The sequence below is a fragment of the Anabrus simplex genome, chromosome 1 (genome assembly GCF_040414725.1).
Source record: "Anabrus simplex isolate iqAnaSimp1 chromosome 1, ASM4041472v1, whole genome shotgun sequence".
In the NCBI taxonomy this organism is placed as follows: Eukaryota; Metazoa; Arthropoda; class Insecta; order Orthoptera; family Tettigoniidae; genus Anabrus; species Anabrus simplex.
In genome coordinates this window covers 912,041,420-912,066,311 of record NC_090265.1, presented here as the reverse complement: position 1 = coordinate 912,066,311, position 24,892 = coordinate 912,041,420, and the positions used below count along the sequence as shown (strand labels likewise).

The window sequence follows — 24,892 nt, the reverse complement described above, 5'->3', positions numbered from 1 at the left end:
AAAGATCTCGAGGAGAGAGGACAAGATTGGGAGAAGATTAAGAGAGAACAGTGGTTCATGGAAAGACAAACATGGAGGGGGCTCGTACACCACACCTGGGCAACTGGAGATGGTCAACGATTATGATGATGATGAATAAGTTCTACACCAAAAAATATTCTGACACAGCTATGGATGCCAGTTAGGTCAATATTTTGAAATTTGACAAATATTTATGACCCATCTACTAAAACACACTAATAATGATTCTAATCTACTCAGTCAATTGGCACGAGTATCCTTATTTACAACCAGTAATTTGCTTTCCCGCCGTTTGTCGCTTGATGACAGACTTGGATCGATTGCTGCAGATTGTCATCTGTACATGGGAAACAACCCAAAGCTTTTAGGGAGCAGTATAAAACTGCCAAAGATCAAGGTACTTTCAGGTCAACTGCTTGGGGCAAGGGTTCAAATCCTGACTTATGTTTTGTTACCTGCAATGAAAGAGACTTCCTGATCAATGCCACAAGAAAAGTGATAGATGCCTTCCCCTACAACCAACACAGACCTGTAATAATACAAACTGGTTGCATGGTCCCTGTCATACAATCAACTCCACACGCTTGATGGAACTTCCAGAAAGCTTCAAGGGAACTGGATAAGTGCACTCGCTGGATCCCTCCATCTCATAAGAACTACCATCGGTTCATCAATGCAGTAACAACAATAGCTAAGAAGTGTATGCCAAGAGGATATCGAAAATAATATATCCCAGGATGGAGCGATGAAAGTGAAACTGTACCAACAATTCCAGCAAAGTAGTGACCAAGAGATAGCTACAGAACTTTTGACCAGCTTAGGCCGAAATGGACAGATACAGTTGAAAGTATAGACTTGACCCACTCAAGCAGGGAAGCATGGAGCCTTCTGAGGAGATTGGGAGGAAGTGGATCAGTATGCAGAAAACGTTCAGGAGTAACACCTAACCAAATTGCTTCCCACGTCAAGAGTGCCTCCCGACAAGAAACATACAAAACATATTAGACGACAGCTTCGTGATCTGAAAAAGATGATGTCTTCCTCAACTGAATATGCATGTACCTTCACAGTTTTAGACATCGACATGGGACTGAAGGACCTCAAACTTTTTAAGTCACCTGGTTTCGATGATATCCATCCAGAATTCCTGATTCATTTGGGAGGATATGCTAAGAAATGGTTGGCAGAGTTCTTCACTGACATCCTGCTGACTGGTCAACTTCCATTGGAGTTCAAGAAGGCGAAGATAATTTCTATTCCGAAACCTGGCCAACCCAGCAACAAAGTAGAAAGCTACCCATTGCCCTTCTTAGCTGCTGCTACAAACTTTTTTGAAAGGTTGATATATAATAGAATAAGTAGCGCAATCCTAGAGCGTATTCCAGTTGAACAGACAGGCTTTAGACCAGGGCGTAGCTGCTGTGACCAGTTATTGTCTCTTACATCCTTCATTGAGGCAGGATATCAAATGAAGCTGAAAACATCTGTAGCATTCGTTGAACTTACTGCTGCCTCTGAAACTGTAATGAGGGAGGGCCTTATCTACAAATTTCTTTGTATCATACCATGCAGAACTATGGCTCAACTGGTTAACAACATGTTAAGTGATCGGAAGTTCCAAGTAATCACTGGAAGCAAGATAAGCAAGGAGAAGAAGCTAAACAACGGATTGCCCCAAGGATCAGTTCTCTCACCATTATTGTTCAACTTCATCCTGAAAATTCTGCTAGGCTGATGACTTGGCTCTAGCTGTACAAGATCAGGTGATGCAGACGACCGAAGAGATTCTGACCAAAGACCTGTCTTTACTGGAAAACTACTTCAAAATCTGGAATAATTTTTGTTTTTTCAAATTATATTTTGAGGCCAATTTTACAGTATTTGCAATGTTTTGAAGTTCTGATATCTGGGTTTTTGCTTCTTTTATGTCCACTGCTAGTAATGTTCCTATTATATTATAATTAGCAGCATAATAGCATGCAATCTTTATTCACCATTCCCAACCTTTAAATAAAATTGTTAATAGTCCTTTGAATTGAGCGTGCATGCTAGCTTCCAAGCTTTTCAAGCCACTTTCCCACGTGTGCTAAAGATGACAACAAACGTCAGCGTGCACACTCGCTAGTGGTACTGACTGATCAGAAAAGTAAGGGTTCCTACAATTAAAAATTTACCACTACACTCTCTCCTGCATCATTTTCCACATTCAGTAGTTTATCAAAGTAATCTTTCCACCCATTCTTTATCCCCTCTGGATCTGTTATTACATTTCCACTCTCTTCTTTCACCTGTTTTGTGTAGACTTTTCTTTACTCTTAATTTTTATCAATCCATACATAATTTTTTTCCATCATTTGCATCCTTTTCCAATGGAGAATCTCTCCCAATATTTTTTATTTTCCTTATTTACTACTTTTTACACTTACTTTTAATTTCCTGATAATTAATCTTACTTCCTTCTTTTGTTTAACAACCTCATTCACCGTTCTATTCCACCAAGGTGTCTCCTTTTCCTTCACTCTCGCCGAAGTTCTGCCACAAATCTTCTTTGCACAGTTTATAAATGTGTTTTTAAATTTGGTCCATTCTTCAACTACACTTTCCATTTCTGATATAGGGATGTGCTGCTTTAATTCCTCCTGAAATTTCTCCCGAGTGCTGTTTATTTTCCTCTGTCTTATTTCTTTTACTCTCACAATTTTATCTATTTTCAATTTTACTACCACTACTCTGTGGTCTTTCTAGTGTTAATACTCTCATCTCATCTTTAGAATCAGTAGACAGAGTATAGGCCTTTCACTGTAACCGTACACACACAATGTAAAATGCACACAATTCCAATATGCATGGTCCGTTATTGGACATTATAAATTTTCTAGCTAACTTATTCTTCCTATTTCTATCCCATTCCACCGAGCTTGATAGCTGCAGTTGCTTAAGTGCGGCCAGTATTCAGTATTCGGGAGATAGTAGGTTCGAACCCCACTGTCGGCAGCCCTGAAAATGGTTTTCCATGGCTTCCCATTTTCACATCAGGCAAATGCTGGGGCTGTACCTTAATTAAGGCCATGGCCGCTTCCTTCCCACTCCTAGCCCTTCCCTGTCCAATCGTCGCCATAAGACCTATCTGTGTCGGTGCGACGTAAAGAAACTAGCAAAAAAAAAATCTATCCCATTCTTGCCATGCTTCCTTCCTTTACACCAATCATCAGGTATTTGCTTTTTCCTCCATATACACCTTAGCAGTGAAAGCAGCCTATATAACCAACGTAGACCAATAGGTCCTGCTGCATTTTTCATTTCCACACGTAATTCATCCATCCCTGCTGTGCTTTTCCTGTTTTCATTTGTTTAACAGCCATTTCTTCCTTTGCCACTGCAATATCACTCTCCATTTCTGGATCATTCTAGCTTGCCAGCGCTTCACTCCAGTGTACCAATTTGGGCTCATTACAGTAAAACCTCGTTAATTCGAAGTCGTTGGGACTCAAAAATCGGACTTCGAATTACGTGATTTCGAATTAACCGCCAATTCTCAATTCAGAAGTACCAACCCTTGCCGCATTACGAAATATTCTAAGGCCCGTTACTGCATGCAGTTAACCTTGATTCACAGTTTATACCTTTCAAATGCCATGAAAAAGAAATATTTCCAAAATTTATCCAAAAATGTGCATTTACAGTATTCGAATAATGCACTTACATATCTCACTGGCAAATATAACCTCACGCAATGAAAGAAAGAAAGAAAAAAAAAAGCACGATTCAAAGACGAGGAGAAATCTATGCTGGCTCCCATGTGCAAGTGCTTTATTCATTGGAGTACTATACTGTATGCATTTTAGATGCCTTGTATTTACACAGAAAGTACCCGATGCCCTTAAAATCAAACTTTCCTATGACTCTATCCTTGTACGATTTCCCGCCATGGCACTTCTCTTGTACTTCAGAAAGGTAAACACTTGCCGCGTCACAAAGTATTCTAAGACCCATTAATACATGCCATCACCTCGATTCACAGTTTAAACCTTTCCAATGCCATGGAAAAACTATTTCCGAAATGTATACAACAAGGTGCATTTACAATGTTCAAATAATGCACTTGGATAAATCACTGACGAACATAACCTCACGCAACGAAAGAAAAAAAAAATCACACAATTCAAAGACGAGGATAAATTATGCTGGTTCCCCTGTGCAAATGCATTATTTTTTGGATATCAGTACTGTTTGCATTTTTAGATGCTTTGTACTGGGATGGAAAGTGCCCGACGCCCTTTAAACACTGTAGCTTATCGAACTTTTCTATGACGAGGAGATAAAGTTTCTCGCTTCCATGTGCATTGCAATTGCAACGCACTACTATGACCCCCATCCCCGACCCTTGTACCATTCCTCGGCTGACACTTTCTCCTTTAAAACCAGAAGACCGTTTGGGCTCACATTAAAATAAAGAAATGCAGTTTCATCGGCAATGACAGTATTGTTCGGTGCCTACGAATTTATTATATGAGCCACGCTTTTTCGTCAACTGTCGGCATCGCCAGTGTTTGCGCATTCTGTTTTCCCGCACACTGCCTGTTGCGTGATATTACGGCGTTCCTTAAAAGGTTGAATACCAAAGAATTCCGATTTCATTCAACTTGGCAATCATGAAGCGCACTGTAGACCCACCGAAGTGAGTGTAAGTGCGGAAAGCTACCCCTCCACGTTCCGGAACACGCGTTCTATTATGACGCGGATAAATTTCGAGTTGAAATTACTCTGTAACATACTATTGTTTTAAAATGTAAAGGCAGTTTCGAATTAAAAGTCTGAATTTCGGTAATGGGGCCGACAATGTACTTCGAATTACGAATTATCCGTATTTCGAATTAAACAATTTAAATAACATGCAAAACTGTATCTCATGTTTCTGGGAACGAGAGCTTCTTCGAATTACGTGGGATTTTGAATTAACCGATTTCGAATTATCGAGGTTCTACTGTAGTTGGTAACTAGCACACCTACCAAGATGCATGCCTAGTGCACATAGCAGGCTGGATGCATATGTGACTGGTTTTATGAACAATTTTCCACCCTATTACATCTTGATTGGCCTGCAAAATCACCTGACTTGAACCCCAGTGAAAATCTGTGGATGATCTATGGCTGTTTTAATTAATTTTGTTAGGTAGACACCTAATGCACCACCAAAAATATTTTACATGCCAACATTGTGTGACATGGAGTGCCATATGGATTGATTTCTGTCCTTCAAAAATCAGACTACCTCTGCTGGAGCCATACGATGCACAAAGGAATAACCACATTACAAGCCAATTATCAGAGTCATATGGCTTCTAAATTATGAAAAAACTCATACAATACGAATGCACAGTGACCTAAGCTACCTACTTCCTCATTATATAAGTGGAAAGCAGGTGGTGGTGGTGGTGGTTGTGGTGGTGGTGGTGGTGGTGGTGGTGGTGGTGGTGGTGGTGGTGATTATTGTTTTAAGAGGTAGTACAACTAGGCAACCATCCTCTATATAACACTAATCAGAGGAAAACATGGAAGGGATCCGACACTTCGAAAAATGAAGATATCGGCCAAAGGAAGACAAGGGCCACGAAGGGCGTGAAATTGAAAGACTCCCTAGCCCTCGCAAACCTAATAGCGTCGGGGTCGGAAGGAACAAGTGTTGACCAAGGGAGGTCGGATAGGATAGATGAAAGTGAGGAGCCTGGCACAAGTAAGTGGAAGCAATGCCAGGACTCAGCTAAGGGCCCCGAGGTCGCCAACCCACGCTCCAAAGTTCAGAGCCCTTGGGCCCCTTATAGTCGCCTCTTACGACAGGCGGGAGATACCGTGGGTGTTATTCTACCGCCCCCACCCACAGGGGTGGAGTGTAAAGCAGACCATGCATCAGTCACCTCTCGCCTACCAATACATTTCACCTGACTTGAAACCCATTGAAAATCTGTGGATGATCTACAGCTGTTTTAATAGATTTTGTTAGGTAAACACCGAATGTGTCACCAAAAATATTTTACATTCCGACATTGTGTGACATGGAGAGCCGAATGTCCTTCAAAAATCAAACTACCTCTACTGGATAACTTAATGATTTCAGAATATGGATGACAACACACAGGGCGCTACCGTATTCAGTTAATTAATACCAAAGAGATTATTACCAGAGATTTCTATTCACACAATGAAAATGCTGTATTAATGCTTAAAAGTAACCTTATGAATTTTCTTGAAAGAATATTCTACCCTTTAGTCAAATATCATCATATTATACAGTAGAAGTCCGTTATAGCGAGAATTCATAACGGCGAAAAATTTACTCGCTATAGCGGATTGTCGCTATATCCGAATTTTTGTAAAAGTCGGGAAAACTCCCATAAATATTAAACTCAGTATGAAATGGCAATCAGTTTGTTCAAAACTTGAGTTTTTGCGGATAATGTCCACACTGCGGCTTACTTGTTTGTTGTTTATCGAAATCCGATACTACGAGAAAGTGTGTGTTTAATTTCATTCTGAAAAAATATATATTACCGCATTTCTCCTAATCCAAGACGACCCCCACTTTTTCCTTCAAAAAATTATCAGGCTTAAAAAGTGCTTCGTACAATCATATGAATGTCTTTCTTATACAGTACGTACGCATTTTTAGACTCTAGACGCCGAACATTGCTTTAGTTGTGTCGTAATTTTTTATGGCTGTACAATTATGCTTTATTTCAGCGGGTTTAATAACCATTAACTTAAAATTGGCATCATAATATCAAAAGGGAACTCGTAGAAAATTTGCCGGCAATACACATTCCACGCGTCTCTACAATATGGAAGATAGGAAAAACTAGAAAGGGTCCACCTTTTCAATACAAAAATGTTATAGTTTATTTATAACATGTATTTGCAATTGGGACTAGTTTCGACGCTGTGTTGGTGTCATCATCATAACTATAACATTTTTGTATTGAAAAGGTGGACCCTTTCTAGTTTTTCCTATCTTCCATTCTCAGTTCAATACGGACCAAAAATGAAACTCTTATGTTTAAATCTCTACAATATGACGATCCTTCAGGAAAATATTCTTGCTTACTATAAAACTGTTACTTTCACTCAGCGTCAGATATAACTGCCTGCCTCTACACGCATGTCTTGCTTGCCAGATTCGGCCAACTTCAGTGGTTAGCGATGTATAGGTCTTAATCGCGGACTTTGAAAGTCAATGAATGAGTTTATTGCGCCGTGGTATGACAATTCCGCCCATGCATTTTTGTGCACATACCTCAAAATTTCATCTTCGACTTCTTTAAAGTGTCCTTGTTGCGGGCCACTGAATGCATTTTTTGTGTGGTATACATTTATAAGCTATCTTTGTCTTCACAGTAACGCCGAATATTGGCTTTAGTTAGGCCTATGCCGTATTTTCTTGCGGCTGCACAATTATTATACATTTCCGAGTGTTAACTTAAAATTGGCATCATAACATCGAGAACCCGTTGAAAATTTGCCAGCAATACCTGTTCCACGTATCTTTACAATACGACGATCCATCACGAAAATATTCCTGCTGTCTATAAAACTTAATTTTACTAAGCGTCAGGTACAGCAGACGTGTTATAACTCTGCTACTGAGTAGCCGTGGCCTTTCTAAGAATTCGAAGGTTCGCATGTTTTGATGCCATTCTGCAGATTTGAGAAACGTTTTTGTAGAGGACAACAGAATGTCATTCTCTCTTCATTATTTCCCGAGATCCAGTGACGTTACACATAGGCACTGTACGACCGGTCACCGCGGCTACCGATGTAGGCCTATGATAAAGAGGCGGTCGTTTATTGTTAACGAGTTTTGTGTGCACGCGCGTGGGGGTGAAAAGAAACAGCGTGGTTACTGGGGTAGTTGCCAGTGGTGTTCATTACTATCAGGCCGCGAATGCAAAACAACCCTTGATTTTTCACATGAGATTCGGAGGAAAAAATGTCGTCTTGGATTCGGAGAAATACGGTATCACTCCAGAGGCTTCTGTGGCAAACATTTCAGTTTTCTTTTTCAAAGGGCGTCACCTAACCTAACCGTGTATGCATCATGAAAATCTATTTGAAACACATGTAGAGAAATGATAACCTCCTCGCTGAAAATTGACATGGGAATAGCTTTCCGAAATTTAACTAGACGCGAGAAAATATAAACTATCCTCTGAAATCAGTGATGTACCCTGCCATATCTTGAGGCGTATCACTTTCTTAAATTTCAGTATACGGTATACCATTAAAATTAAGAGATCGTTTACTTCAGCCTTTATTTTTAACGAGTTAACTACTGCTATCGACCATGTTATTTACGCATTTATTATGAAACCATGTTATCCTCTTTCATTTCAAATTTTCTTTTGAGAACAGCAGTCAATGGGTATTACCTTGGGTATTACTAATAGACTCCAATATCGCCTTCGAATGTTGACGAGAAACCTCGCAAATGCACATAGCGTGAAAACTATACCGTACCGAAGATGATCGATCGCATTTTGTGGCAAAAAAAAACAGTTTTGTTATTCAAATAGTGTCACATATCCTAACTTATCTGTACTATATGTATGATGAAAACATACTTCAAGCGGAAGTAGAGAAATTATAACCTTCTCGCTATAAATTTACATGATAATAGCCTTTCCGTAATTTAACGGACGCGATAAAATATAAACTAACCTCGTAATCAATGACACCCTCTGCCATATCTTGAGGTGTAGGCCTATCTCATTCTTAGGTAACTGCAGTATTTAGCATTAAAAGTAAGCGATCGTTTATTCAGCATTTATCTTTATCGAGTTAACCCGTAGAGTGGGGCTCGCTTCAGGTGACGCGGCTGGAGCGAGCCCGATGGTGGGCGCGCGTCATGTGAAGCGCGGAAAGTTTTTATTTTTTATCTCCGTTACGAAACAAGCGGTAGGTTTGAAACTTTCTCTGTATGTTCCGAGAGGTGCTGCCATCTGACAGAATTTTTTTCACCTTCGTGTATCTAAGCAGTTCTCGTCTAGGAATCCCCTTATTATCTGCTACATAGCTGCGTAGCGCAAGAACAACCTATGTGGCGCTTGGCGAGAAGCTCGGTCAGTGTGCCGCGACGAGCGTAGTATTTCGTGTCCCGGTGTGAATGTTTCCAGCTCTCATAAGTTGTTTTGTTGGTATATAAATTTATCTTGTGATTTATTGTTTTAATTCTACATGTAGCATTTCCTATTTGTAGTCAACATGTCCAAAAGAATTGTAGATCTTCCGAGTGATGATATACGGGATATTCTCGAGCTCAGTGAGGAAGATAGTTGCAGCGATTCTAGTTTAGATAGTAATGGTGAAACTATCCCGCTATTAGATGCTCCAAGCACGAGTGCTTCCGTCGGAGTAGGCCTGTTGCCTAGATGCCGTGGACAGGTGTCGAGTTCGAGCTCCGATGAGAGTAGCGAGTCAGAAAGTGAGAGTGATTTGCCTCCTACTCCGCCTAATAACTGGGATGTAAGGGGATGTAGGAGAGCCCGAATTCCAGCTACATACCAAAGTGGAATTCAGGGCGAACTTTTAAATAAAAAAGAACCGGACGAAATATTTGAGCATTTCATTGACGATGAACTGTGCGAACTTATTGCAGAGCAAACTAATCTGTACGCTCAGCAGTCAATACAAGCTAGTATAGGAACAGCTAAAATGAAAAGGAGAAGCAGGGAGAGGGATTGGGTTCCTACTAACAAGGAAGAAATAAAACTTTTATTTGGGATCTTTCTTCTTTAGGGTATAATTCAAAAGCCGAAGCTGTCTCATTATTTTTCACGTAATAGATTGTTTGCTACGCCCGTGTTTTACGAGACCATGTCCGAGAAACGTTTTTTCCTTCTACTGAAATTTTTACATTTCTCAGATAATGAGGCTTACGATCGGCAAGTATCCCCAAAACTCTACAAAGTGAAGCCAGTTCTAGACATTCTTGTATCAAAATTTAAAATGTCCTATTTACCAGATGATCGTCTATCAATTGACGAAAGTTTACTCCTTTGGAAAGGTCGCTTGGGGTGGAAAATGTACATTCCGAAGAAGAAAGCTCGTTTTGGGATGGAATCTTTTAAATTATGTGAGGCTAAAACAGGATATGTGTGGAATATCCTGTGGTACACAGGCAAGGTAACTGAGCTAGTAAATGAGGTTTGTGGGGTAAATATTTCTCAGTGTACCAAGCCCTCGAAAGTAGTGTTTGCTCTAGCCGAACCTCTTCTAAATAAGGGATATCTCATAGCTCTAGACAATTATTACAGTAGCCCGGAACTCTTCGATCAGCTCAATGAGTTTCAGACAGACGCTGTCGGCACTGTAAAATCTAACAGAAAAAATCTTCCGAAGGACGTCATGGGGAAAAAGCTGAAAAAAGGGGAGGTGGCTTTTGCCTATAAAAACAAACTCATAGCCTTGAAGTGGAAAGACAAGAGAGACGTCTGCATGCTGAGTAGTATTCATGACGCGGAAATGCGCACTGTTCTAAACAAGAAAGGAGAAACCAAAGAGAAGCCGGTCGTATGTATTGAGTACAATGACTCAATGGGAGGGGTGGACTTATCGGACCAATGTATCGTGCCATACAGTATGGCGAGAAAAAGAATGAAGAAATATTACCACAAGATTTTTAGACACCTACTAGATATAACAGTGTTCAATGCTTTTGTGATATACAAGAAACACGGCGGTAAATTCACTCAGCTGGAGTTTCGTATTCAAATTGTGCAGAAACTATTTCAGAAGTATGCGAGCGCTACCCCTAACGCAGCCTTGCCAATTCGATCAGTGAGACCCGCACCCGTTGACTTGTCAACTCGATTCTCGGGAAGGCATTTTCCAGATTTCAATCCAGCCTCGAAATCAAGACTGCACGCAAATAAGAGATGCGTTGTTTGCGTGGCGAAAGGCCAGCGGCGGGACACTCAGTATTGTTGTGTAGTATGCAATGTCGCTTTGTGCCCCTCTCCTTGCTTCAGGCTATACCATACAGTTGAAGTATGAGCATTGAAAATATGCCAGCGAGTCTCAGGTTCCATACTCGGGGAATCGGAGAAGATCGTAGTCTACACTCGGTGACCGCTGTACATTCTGCGTGCCGGCAACTATCAGTGACCATCCTGAAATAGTTCTTTTCAATTTTTTCTCCAGTCATTTGTTATAGCTATTGTGTGTAAATAATTAGTGTAAATAGTGTTGAACAGTGTAGTGTAATTTTGTGTAATGTGGTGACAAAATTGTGATGAATGAACTCATGGATTACTCGCTGCCCTCTTCTATGGCAAGTTATAGGCCTACGTGGTGAGTAAATTTTTCTATTTTATTTCAGGAAAATGTGATATTTGAGTGAATGTGTCTGTATTATTTGGAGTATATGATACTTTTTTATTTGTGCGTTACGCATTTCAACTTTGAATTAATATAAGCAACACAAATAATACTCCGAATCGGAGTAAATATGAAATGGCACATAAGCAATTTTTGCACTGACACTGGATGAATTGAAAAATCGTTTTAATTGTAAATAATAAAACAATTTACACCGCAACGTATAATTTTATACTAATTTTAACATAATATAATATTTAAGCGGGTGTAGGTTGGCAAAAACGATTTCTTTTCTAAATAAAAATATTACTGAAAATGATTCCCCACTATGCAGGAATTCCTCTTTTATGACCTCCCCACTTAACGGGTTAACAACGGTAATCGGACACTGTTATTTACGCATTTATTATGAAAACATGTTCTCCTCTTTCATTTTCCTCGCGGAAGAGCAGTCGAGAGGTATTACTAATCGATTCCGACATTGCCTTCGAATGTCGACGAGAGAGCTGGCTGGTGGGCATAGCGAGAAAACGATACGGTGCCGAAGATGATCGATTGCATGCAGTATAATGACTAGGTGCATAAATATCGGCAACGTAAAAATCGAGCGCGCATAATCACTCGTAATAACGAATGCGTCAGTGATATGGTTCTCACTGTAACCGAAGGATAATTCAGAGTTTAAAATAGGAATTTTGAAGGGATGGACAAAAGTTATCGTTATAACGGGGTTCTCGTTATATGCCGTACTTGCTATAGCGGACTTCTACTGTATTTTAAAATTTTCTCACACAAACTTAATTTTGTTTAAAAAGTAGAAAATTACCAGGTTTGTTGGAGAAGGATGGAGGAGCTCCAAAACCAGTCTGACTGACACTCTGACCAAGGCCACTGCTGAATGCTCCACTAGTAGGACTGGTTTGTGAACCAGCACCTCCAAATACACTTCCACCAGCTAAAACATAACACAGAAATAAATTTAAAAAATAAATCACAATTACACAGAACATGTGCATTAGTGGTTGAAAGAATTGACTTTCTTCCTTAAAAATGACAATTTTTAAGAATCATAAACAACCAATTAAAGTAAAAATGTGAATTTTTCAAAGAAAATTGTCGGATATTGTCCGAGTAATGCCAGTACAGTAATTATTGTGACCTAAAAACACAAATTATTTCCAGAGATTTGAAGTTAAGTATAACAACCACATAAGTTCCAGCATGGAAGGACTGACATAAGTCTCATCACTACCGGCTTACGTCAGATTTCATGTCAGAGCCAACTCACATCATACATTTTTAAATACATACATACATACATACATACATACATTATCATTATAGACTGTTATGCCTTTCAGCGTTCAGTCTGCAAGCCTCTGAGAATTTACTAAACGTCGCCACAATCCTCGATTTGCAACTAGTGTTGTGGCCTCATTTAGTTCTATACCTCTTATCTTTAAATCGTTAGAAACAGAGACTAACCATCGTCATCTTGGTCTCCCTCTACTTCTCTTACTCTCCATAACAGAGTCCATTATTCTCCTAGGTAACCTATCCTCCTCCATTCGCCTCACATGACCCCACCACCGAAGCCGGTTTATGCGTACAGCTTCATCCATCGAGTTCATTCCTAAATTAGCCTTTATCTCCTCATTCCGAGTTCCCTCCTGCCATTGTTCACACCTGTTTGTACCAGCAATCATTCTTGCTACTTTCATGTCTGTTACTTCTAACTTATGAATAAGATATCCTGAATCCACCCAGCTTTCGCTCCCATAAAGCAAAGTTGGTCTGAAAACAGACCGATGTAAAGATAGTTTCGTCTGGGAGCTGACTTCCTTCTTACAGAATACTGCTGATCGCAACTGCGAGCTCACTGCATTAGCTTTACTACACCTTGATTCAATCTCTCTCACTATATTACCATCCTGGGAAAACACACAACCTAAATACTTGAAATTATCGACCTGTTCTAGCTTTGTATCACCAATCTGGCATTCAATTCTGTTGGATTTCTTACCTACTGACATCAATTTAGTCTTCGAGAGACTAATTTTCATACCATACGCATTGCACCTATTTTCAAGTTCCAAGATGTTAGACTGCAGGCTTTCGGCACAGTCTGCCATTAAGACCAAGTCGTCAGCATAGGCCAGGCTGCTTACTACATTTCCACCTAACTGAATCCCTCCCTGCCATTTTATACCTTTCAGCATATGATCCATGTAAACTACAAAGAGCAAAGGTGAAAGATTACAGCCTTGCCTAACTCCTGTAAGTACCCTGAACCAAGAACTCATTCTACCATCAATTCTCACTGAAGCCCAACTGTCAATATAAATGCCTTTGATTGATTTTAATAATCTACCTTTAATTCCATAGTCCCCCAGTATAGCGAAAATCTTTTCCCTCGGTACCCTGTCATATGCTTTCTCTAGATCTACGAAACATAAACACAACTGCCTATTCCTCTCGTAGCATTTTTCAATTACCTGGCGCATACTGAAAATCTGATCCTGACAGCCTCTCTGTGGTCTGAAACCACACTGGTTTTCATCCAACTTCCTCTCAACGACTGATCGCACCCTCCCTTCCAAGATGCCTGTGAATACTTTGCCTGGTATACTAATCAATGAGATACCTCGATAGTTGTTGCAATCCTTCCTGTTCCCTTGCTTATAGATAGGTGCAATTACTGCTTTTGTCCAATCTGAAGGTACCTTACCAACACTCCACGCTAATTTTACTACTCTATGAAGCCATTTCATCCCTGCCTTCCCACTATACTTCACCATTTCAGGTCTAATTTCATCTATTCCTGCTGCCTTATGACAATGGAGTTTATTTACTATCCTTTCCACTTCCTCAAGCATAATTTCACCAACATCATTTTCCTCCTCCCCATGAGCTTGACTGTTTGCAACACCACCATGATGATTTTCTTTTACATTGAGAAGATATTCAAAATATTCCCTCCACCTCTCCAGTGATTCCCTGGGATCTGTTATGAGTTCACCTGAATTACTCAAAACACTGTTCATTTCCTTTTTCCCTCCCTTCCTAAGAGTCTTTATTACTGTCCAGAAAGGTTTCCCTGCTGCTTGACCTAGCCTTTCCAGGTTATTACCAAAATCTTCCCATGATTTCTTTTTGGATTCAACAACTATTTGTTTCGCTCTGTTTCTTTCATCTACGTACAAATCCCTGTCTGCCTCGGCCCTTGTTTGGAGCCATTTCTGATAAGCCTTCTTTTTACGTTTACAGGCTGCTCTCACTTCATCATTCCACCAAGATGTTCGCCTTTTCCCATCTTTACACACAGTTGTTCCTAGGCATTCCCTTGCTGTTTCTACTACAGCATCCCTGTATGCCACCCATTCACTTTCTATATCCTGAACCTGTTTACTGTCTACTGTTCGAAACTTCTCACTAATCATACCCATGTACTTCTGTCTAATTTCCTCGTCCTGGAGATTTTCTACCCTTATTCGTTTTCAGACAGATTTCACTTTCTCTACCCTAGGCCTAGAGATACTTAGTTCACTACAGATCAGATAATGGTCTGTATCATCGAAAAATCCCCGAAAAACTCGTACATTCCTAAAAGATTTCCTGAATTCAAAGTCTGTTAAGATATAGTCTATTATGGATCTGGTACCCCTAGCCTCCCATGTGTAGCGGTGAATAGCCTTATGCTTGAAGAATGTATTCGTAACAGCTAAACCCATACTAGCACAGAAGTCCAGCAAACGCTTCCCATTCCCATTAGCTTCCATATCTTCCCCACATTTACCAATCACCCTTTCGTATCCTTCAGTTCTATTCCCAACTCTCGCATTGAAATCGCCCATTAGCACTATTCTGTCCTTGCTGTTGACCCTGACCACGATGTCACTCAATGCTTCATAAAACTTGTCAACTTCATCCTCATCTGCACCCTCACATGGTGAATACACGGACACAATTCTTGTCCTAATTCCTCCCACTGACAAATCTACCCACATCATTCGCTCACTTACGTGCCTAACAGAAACTATGTTGCGTGCAATGGTATTCCTGATAAAGAGCCCTACCCCAGACTCTGCCCTTCCCTTTCTAACACCCGTCAAGTACACTTTATAATCTCCTATCTCTTCCTCCTTATCTCCCCTTACCCAAATATCACTTACTCCTAGCACATCCAGATGCATCCTCTTTGCTGACTCAGCAAGTTCTACCTTCTTTCTTCCATAAGCCCCATTAATATTGATAGCTCCCCATCGAATTCCATTTCGTTCGCCAAGTTGTTTCCAAGGAGTCCCTCGCCTGTCAAATGGGAGTGGGACTCCATTACTCCCATAGGTCCGAGGCTTGCTTAAAGTGTTCTGAGCTCGGTAAATTCATGAAGCAGGATGCTACCCTACTTGCACATAGTCCAAGTGAGGATCTCTCCTCTAACGGGTTGTGGACCACCGGTGAATTGTGTAGTCCCAGCCGCCTGAGCACAAGGAGGGCCACGACTCAGAATATGTCCGAGATGCCCACTCCCATTCCATAGTAACTGGTATCCCGACTCTCAGGACCACTTACTAGGCCACTCAGCCGTTGCCCATGGTTCACGAAATCTCTCTTTAAAATATAAGATAAAAACTACACTGGTAACAAGTAGAGCCATATGATACACAAAGGAATAACCACATTACAAGGCAATTATCAGAGTCCTGTGACTTGTAAATTATGAAAAAGACAGCTCATGCAATACGAATGCACAGTGACCTAAGCTACCTGCTTCCTCACTATATAAGTCAAGTGGAAAGCAAACCAGCGATCAGTCACGTCTTGTCTACCAACAACGCTGCTGAGGCAAGATCCACGAGAGACAGCTGTTCACGTAACGACTTAATGTGAAAGATATGAAGTGGACGATCCGCACGTCAATTTACCAAGTCCACGGCATTAAACTTTTGATGGACGTGCGACACACAAGGTATTAGAATAATTTGTAAAGACCGTGCTTTGGGACTTGCACTTGTTTCTATGCCATGAATTTATAGGGACTTGTGTTTATTTCTGCGGCTAGTGATTTAACAACTGAACATTTAAACTTGTACTTTCTTTGACAATGAGTGTTAGAATAATTTGTTAAGACATGCTTAGAGACTTGTGTTTATCTCTACAGCATGAATATTGAACATGCACTCTCTTCTCTGCTGAGAGAGATTATTTGTAAAGACAGTGTTTAGGGATTTGTATTTATTTCTGTGTAATGAATGTTTAAGAACTTGTGTTTATTTCTGCGGCTAATGATTTAATTATATGACACTTAAACTTGTACTTTCTTTTATGCTGAGTGTTGGATAATTTCCACAATAACACAAAAAGGCTTTGTGTTTGTAGAATGTTGCATGTTCGAACAATTACACAGAATACGTTAAAACCCCTACACACTTGTAACTCAGACTATGCAAATGGTGAAGTGTTGAATAACTTTTTTCAAATGCCAAATATCAGCGCGATGTTCCCGGACTCGTAAATACATGTGAATAGTCTTACAGTGTTTAAACTGCTATTTAAGAACTTTGCCTGTGGATTCTACTGAAAGAGGTGAGTAAAATCAGTGTAAATTTTGATTTAAATACAGACTGCATTTAGCAGCTTGGTATTAATTTCAAACAAATTTTGCGGGACAAATAAATCTTCAGCAACGGATTGCAGCGTATCATCCTATGACTTATCACATGGAACTTCATGGTACTCATGTTGGATGGTGATTACCGATAGAACTTCAGTGCCCACGATGGATGATGATTGCTGATGGACTTCATGGTACCCATGATGGATGGTGATTGCTGATGGATTTCATTGTGTCCATGGTGGATGGTGATTCGTGACAGAACTTCATAGTGCCCATGGATGATTGCAGATGGAACTTTACGGTGACCAGGGTGAATAATGATGGTGACGTGGTGAATGAGTACTCGAGTGTTTGTCTCTTCGTAGCAGAAACCAACAGGAAGAGCACTGTATTAGGTGATGTTTGTTTTTATCCGAGAACAAGCAGCTAGTTGAACTGATCTTACACTCATTAAGAAAATCTCTTTCACTACCCACTCCAATTAGTGTACCACACTAAACCCTGCAAACAATATTCTTCACACTTTTAAATCCAGACCATGGTGCGGGCATTTTCATGTGCAATATACTTCATTAAATGAAAGCTTAACTGCAATCAAAGTAAGTAATGGAAAGGAACAAACAATTGTCAAATAAATCATGACAGGTCAGAGTGGGAAGAGGAGAGAGGCAGAGAGAAGAGAAGACAAAGACAACATCCACAGCTTCATATACTGCTGTCTTCAAATTCTTTACAAAATAATAATTATTCTTACCAGCAGGTTGGAATGCATTTCCTCCTCCAAAGGTTGATGATGCACCAAATAAGGAACCACCACTTGATCCAAAACCTGACCTGAAATCACAATGAGATTCCCACGATAAAACACCGATATTTCCCTCAACAGTAGCACACACGTGAAAATCAAATACAGAGGAAGGATCATCTGGCTACATGATTTATTGTTTCCATGAAGAAAAGTTAAAAACGCAGTAGGCCTACTAGAATACTTCCATTGCAAAATCAATATGTAAGGTTCCATGACAACAGTTGATTTTATTTTAACTCTCAAATAAGGGGTTTATACTTTCTGATGACCTTCTGCACAAAGCAATCACATTCTTAAAATGTTTACGTATAATTTGTTCCTTTCTGGAACAATGGCAGATCATAAAAGGAGGACATAATATTATATTGTACATAGCAAGCTCACCGGACAAAAAATTAAGTCACCCCTGGAGAAATCATTACAAGCATAATTTAATACCGTGTAACTCCATCTCTGGACTTGATAAGCGCCTGGATTCAGTTAGGAAGTGAGTCTACAAGGTTGTGCAGGTACTCGCCGAGGATTTTTTTTTTTTTTTTGCTAGGGGCTTTACGTCGCACCGACACAGATAGGTCTTATGGCGACGATGGGATAGGAAAGGCCTAGGAGATGGAAGTGGCCGTGGCCTTAATTAAGGTACAGCCCCAGCATTTGCCTGGTGTGAAAATGGGAAACCACGGAAAACCATCTTCAGGGCTGCCGATAGTGGGATTCGAACCTACTATCTCCCAGATGCAAGCTCACAGCCGCGCACCTCTACGCGCACGGCCAACTCGCCCGGTGCTGAGGATTTTATTGTGCAGTTCCACCTAATTGTGGAGATGTTGATGTCGGCGTTTTATCTGCTGTTCCAACATGTCCCATAGATTTTAAATGGATTTTCATAAACACCTCATAGACATTTGGAATACTGAGAAAATGCCTGAAGAATAGAACACAGCGATAATGCACCCACTGCACAAAAAAAAGTTATAGATCAGACCTACTATCCAGTCACTTAAATGCACGGGACACAAATATATTGAATTATGGTCATTTGCAAATATTGCTCTCTGTAATGCGAACACATCAAAGTAGGCAGCAGGACTTAGTTCAGTTTAATGCCAGTGGATAATGTCAATGTTGCTAATTGTTCCTAAATAACCACCTCACTGAATGAGAAGCATCAACAACTGTTTTCTGTTATCGCATTCAATACGTGAAAACTTCAAACCAGACCGTAGAAGTTGGTTTACTCTTACAGATGGAGATAATGTGCTTTGATACCCCAGAATAAAAAAACAACAAAAAACATTCATTTCAATGAAAGACAGTATTTTTCAGAAGCAATTCAAGTATTATGATTATCATTGCATCGTCCTTGTAAGCCATATCTGGTACCTGTTTAAAACTCTCAAACGTTCCCGTTTTCTCAATATATCTGCGGAAGGCAACAGAAGACAGAATGTACGTAATTCGACCTCATGCCAATAGATATAACTGTGTACCTACATCATCAGGGTGAATATGAGACAATAACTTTGCTGATGAAACATATTTTTCTTTAAAAAAAAAAAAAGTCATGGTCATGAGATGAGAGGTTCATTGTATTTTTTTCTTGTAAAGAAAACAACAATATCTAGCCGGTACCAATTTCAGCTGTTGAAATATTCTCGTTTTTTTAAATATTACTGTGAATGACAGAATATGGTTTTTATGTTTATACATAATTTGGTGGGATGAATAAAATCGTCTGGGAATAATTTCAATTTGAATTAATGCAGGACAGTATTATGCAGGCTTGAAGGTATTGAAAGTCATTAAGAGTAACCTTATGTTTATTGAGAAGAGCTGATATTTCATACTAAGGGAGAAATTATATCTTAGAAGAATAGGGCTAGAGATCTTCTAAAGGTAATAAAATGAAATTATAAGGTGTTTTTCATACAAAACGATAGTTAAGATATAGTAGGGTATATTTATAGATCATGACATTACAAGATGGAATATAATTCTTCTATTATTATATGTGGATAATGGAATACTGGAAGTAATCACCAATGTGGAAGTGATAGTTGTGGGAGACCTCAATGTGCAAGTTGGAAATGACAGAATTGGGAAAGAAGTGATTGGTCCTTTTGGACATGGAGAAAGAAACAGCAAGGGAGATAAGTTGATTGATTTTTGTGAGAGAAATGGAAAGATTGTGGGTAACACTTGGTTCAGAAATAGGGATTTTTGAATGTGAACTGGGTTATGAATATTCTGAAGGAAAGCTTGTATGATTTGTGAGTGACTGGATGGGATGAATGTCTGTGTGCGAGATAGATTGGATTCGAGATGTATTTGGATTTTATTATGGTACGTACTCCTCATCTATCGATGCTGATATTAAATTTATGTTTAGTTTTTGCATTTATATCAGGGTCTGTATACTGTGGACAGTAGAATAAGCAAGTGTGCTTATCAGTTTCTAACCTCTATCTTCGCAGATATAAGAGATAGGATCTGCACCTTGGATGTAAATATTATCAATTTTGAGTTAAGTGTGCAGTAGTAAGAAGGGATTGCATTCAATGATATATGAAACAATCGGAGTTGTTTGTATATAGCCATATTATTATTATTATTGTTTGGACAAACTGTATATCGAGTGTGCAAATAAAATGAAGTAGACATAATGTATATATCTTTATCACAGTAATTTAAGTGTACAGTTATGTAATTCTAGGATTATTTATGAAGTTCTGTTTTGTGGTGAACCATAATATGCTATAGAGCATCCAGAGTTAAGAAAAGACTACAGGCCTTATGCACCTGCTGCCTTCCACTGTTGCCATACTCGCTCACTCACTGCGGCTCGGACACTGCTTGTGAAATACAGTGATGACATAAAATTATACATCGCTTGGTACAGCTGTTGCAAGACTAATAATAATATAAATGCCAAATTATCTCCAGTCGTTAATGAAATTACAGTCATTAAATTTCGTTTTGCCACAACGTTTCTAAGGATAATAGCCCACTGACTGTATCATTCAAAATAGAGTAAGAGTTTGAACATGCAGGGATGTGAACTAAATAATAATAATAATAATAATAATAATAATAATAATAATAATAATAATAATAATAATAATAATAATAATAACAACAACAACAACAACTGCATGTCCAGACACCGAAATGATTGTCTTGTTTCTTATATCTGAGAAAGTTTCATGTTGTTGCTTTAAGGGAGCACAGTGCTGAGTCTATTAGCCCCCAGAAACATTTCATTATTAAGGCAAATACTGTGTGGTTACAACACAGGAAGCTGATGGCGAGATATCTCTATCTCGGTGATGTATCCTTCAGCTCATTTCAGATAAATTTACTCGTAAGTGACAACAGATGCAAAGGCTTCATGTTTAACATAAAATACGTTAACTTATATATACTTCCGCAACATAAAATACAGAATGGTGAATGACCTATTCGTATGATTTCTTAAAATCAGGTGGTTCGTGGTTGCTGTTTACGGAAGTGAGGATTGTGTTCAGAGTTGGCGGTTCATCTCTAAAATAGAATTCATGAACAGTGCGCCATATTCCACTCCTGAAAAAATCATTGTATTTAATGAGTCTGGAATTGCTGCAAATTAACTTTTTCCTTTCCCGCTTCTTGCTGGGACTCTGGAGTGGCCCTTCGCTGGCTTCCTCATTTTGAAGACGGAAGACCTCGAAATTCCTAAACACTTTGCGGCTTTATCTACTACCCAGTTTACACTTCGTCCTGGATGCTTTGTTTTCAAATATGAAAAATGAATTAAGCACCATTTGCTGTTCCTTTCTCCTGACAACTTCACTACTTCTCCTTTTCACATGTTCAGCTATAATTTAAATGTATTACTCGCTGATTGATTATATAAAATACTAAACAGAAAAAACCATTTCCGATACACACAACCAAAAACAATGCAATACACGAAAAATGAAACACAATATACTGTATTTATAACAAAACACTATGCGGCCCAGGAAGCCGATCACTTCACTCTGCCGAATATCTCCCTTACATAAGCAATCACTGTAATGAGTGACACACACAAAAAGGGAAACATGCTGCACTGACCTCACCAATGATGATTCGCAGTGGTTAAGCCGAGTTATTACATGTGTTGACTACTGTACACACTTCCCCACTACACGCTGAAATGTGGCGCGCAATGCGACAAGCATGGCTGACTGTTCCGTGTACTGAACCGCATATACGATATTTAAAAGGATAAACTCAAAGATATCAAAATGATTTTACGTCTTCTTCAGTATTGTATCGCACAACCAATGCTTGTTTCATAAGAAAAATTATACATTTTGATAGGAATTCATTATAATTTTTATATACATGTAGAACTAAAGTGGGTAACACCAATAGAAGTAAAAGCCCATAAAGCCTGTAGTCTTTTCTTAACGCTGGATGCTCTATAGTTGCTTTACGTCGCACCGACACGGATAGGTCTTATGGCGAAGATGGGGCAGGGAAGAGCTAGGAGTTGGAAGGAAGCGGCCGTGGTCTTAATTAAGGTACAGCCCCAGCATTTGCCTGGTGTGAAAATGGGAAACCGCGGAAAACTATCTTCAGGGCTGCCGACAGTGGGGTTCGAACCTACTATCTCCCGAATACTGGATACTGGCCACACTTAGGCGACTGCAGCTATCGAGCTCGGTAATCATAATATGTGATATTATCAATTCACCAAGGGGGCATTATGTGATAGTACATATATCACACCCTTGCACTGCATTTAGAAGCGAGAGATATTATCGTCAGTATTCGATTTATTATTATTATCAGTATTTCAGTTGCGTATTTTGTCATTAATATTTTTAAGCTGGGAGGTCTCCATATGTGATATGAGTATTGTAATTTGTTTTGTACAACGGTTGGGAAAAATCATTGCTATCATAACTCATGTAATTTGTATGACTCATGCGGGCATCCCAAAGTCTGATGAGGTGGACTTGTTATTGTAGTCGAAAAGTTCTGATGACTCATGTGAAACACCCCAGATTCCATGGATGATGTTACTGTCTTGGGGCCAGGGAGAGATTCAGGATGGGGTCTTGACAAAAGGATCTACTATGATTGACTGGCCAGGATCAATGTACATGTATCATCTGAGAGGAAGGGGGAAGCGGAGGTCTATATAAGCTTGTGTGATCACAGTAGATGTGAATTGGGTATACGGTACTGGAGTAACAATGCTGCACTATATTGGACTGGACTTCAAACGCTTGTGGAACAGAGTATTTTTGTGTTTGTGGAATGTGGCTGACCTACAAACTGTGGAGTGCTTAGGCACTGGGTATGGTATCACTTGTGGCGGCCTGGTATTATATGTTGGTGAAAACTCTCAGAATTTCCATAATTTATGTTCAGAAACGACAAGCGTGTGTTGCTCAAATGAATAGATCTTTAAAACAAGTGTTAGAATCAATGAACACAGTATCTCTGTGATATAATAAATGCCAATTATGAGAATCTACAAGTCATGTTGATACAAAGAGACAGTGAAGGATACTTATCTACATATATGTGCATTGTTCATTTTCCCACTGTTTTCACTGTTGTTGTAAATATGGAGTCTTCCAGTAATATTTTGTGTGTGTATTATATGTATATTTTGGTGTGTTGATGAGGTGCTCATGCATGGATTTTATTGAGAATATAGTTATTTTAGAATCAGTGGAGTTACTGATGAAACTAGGTGCAGTTCTATCTATTTTGTCGTTTTCAGAAGGTTAGGTAAGGCCTGAAACAGATGTACCAGTATGCAGCTTTTATGTACACGCCCTGGGAGAAAAAGAATTAATATCATGCTCTATTAAAATTCGAAAGATCCATTCTGGTGAACTCTGGCGCCCATACTACGGACATTTCGATTAATACTTTTCATTAATTTAATTTATTTTAATTATTTTATTTTTTGAATAATTTCATTTATTATTATTAACAGTAAAGTACCATCTTCCAGTCATAACATCCTTCTGTGCTCCATATTTTAGAAATCACTCATAAAATAAATGCGACAAAACGCATAATGGTTTCTACCAATGGCTTGTTCACATACTCCATTTCTGACTCACACTGGTGCAGCAGGAACTCTTGAGTACTATGTGATGTGGAGTGGGGAAGATGCAAATCGTGAATATCATGCAAGGGGAAGAAAAGCAGAGCAAATTTACATAAATAAGAAGCATGTTTTTGTACAACCAAATATGGGTCAGAAATGACCCTTCTGTACCTCTATGTTAATTGAATTGTGTGGTGGTAGTGATTTTTGTTTTAAGAGGAAGTAAAACTAGAAGGCCAAGCTGTAAGGGCTGGGGCATCCTAATTTCAACAATGGTAAATAGAGCCTAGATGATAAAACATAATGTGTTCTGAACAAAATTACGTCAACAGCAGAACGCTGAATTCATACAAGAATCAGAAACGATCCCTTCATCTTTCTAGTGTTAATACTCTCATCTCATCTTTAGAATCGGTAGATAGAGTATATCTTTCACTGCACCTGTACATACACAATGTAAAATGCACATAATTCCAATATAAAGGGCCCATTACTGGATATTATAAATTTTCCACCTAACTTATTCTTGGTTGCCAGTGTTTCACCCCAGTGTGCCAAATTGGGCTCATCAGTTGGTAACTAGCATACCTACCAAGACCCATGACTAGTGTATATAGTGGAGGCCACTGCATAGGCTACTCGGAAGTCTACACGGTCTCACACCGTGGTTAGCCGGTTCAAGTCCTGCTGGTCGAAAAAGTTTTCACCATCAGAATGTTGGCCGGCAAGGTAGGAGAGGTCGTTGTATACAATTTCTAATCACTAGATTGCATACCAAAGACGTGAATTAAAATCCAAACCTCTCTGAAGTGCCTATACAGTGTGTTGATGGTGATTTGTCCATCGGATGGAGACGTACAGCCTTGTGCAGACCTCTTGGTGCTATTCATCAGGAGTAGGCTAAGTTCCGGCACTGGGTTTCACTCTCCCTTTTTATTATCATATATCACGTCATTCATTCAATCACATCTCATCTCATTAACTC

At 39.4% G+C, this 24,892-nt stretch overlaps 1 protein-coding gene across 2 annotated transcripts in view; it reads right to left on the bottom strand.

Annotated features, from left to right (window-relative positions):
• Positions 1 to 24,892, bottom strand: part of LOC136857740 (nuclear pore complex protein Nup214) — a 232,325-nt gene that overhangs the window by 13,632 nt on the left and 193,801 nt on the right. For both annotated transcript variants that reach the window (XM_067136629.2, XM_067136630.2), the window contains exons 14-15: positions 17,760 to 17,839; positions 12,215 to 12,343 (exon numbers count right to left, since the gene is read on the bottom strand). In XM_067136629.2, coding sequence (XP_066992730.2) covers positions 12,215 to 12,343; positions 17,760 to 17,839 — 209 coding nt within the window. The remainder of the gene's footprint in view (positions 1 to 12,214; positions 12,344 to 17,759; positions 17,840 to 24,892) is intronic.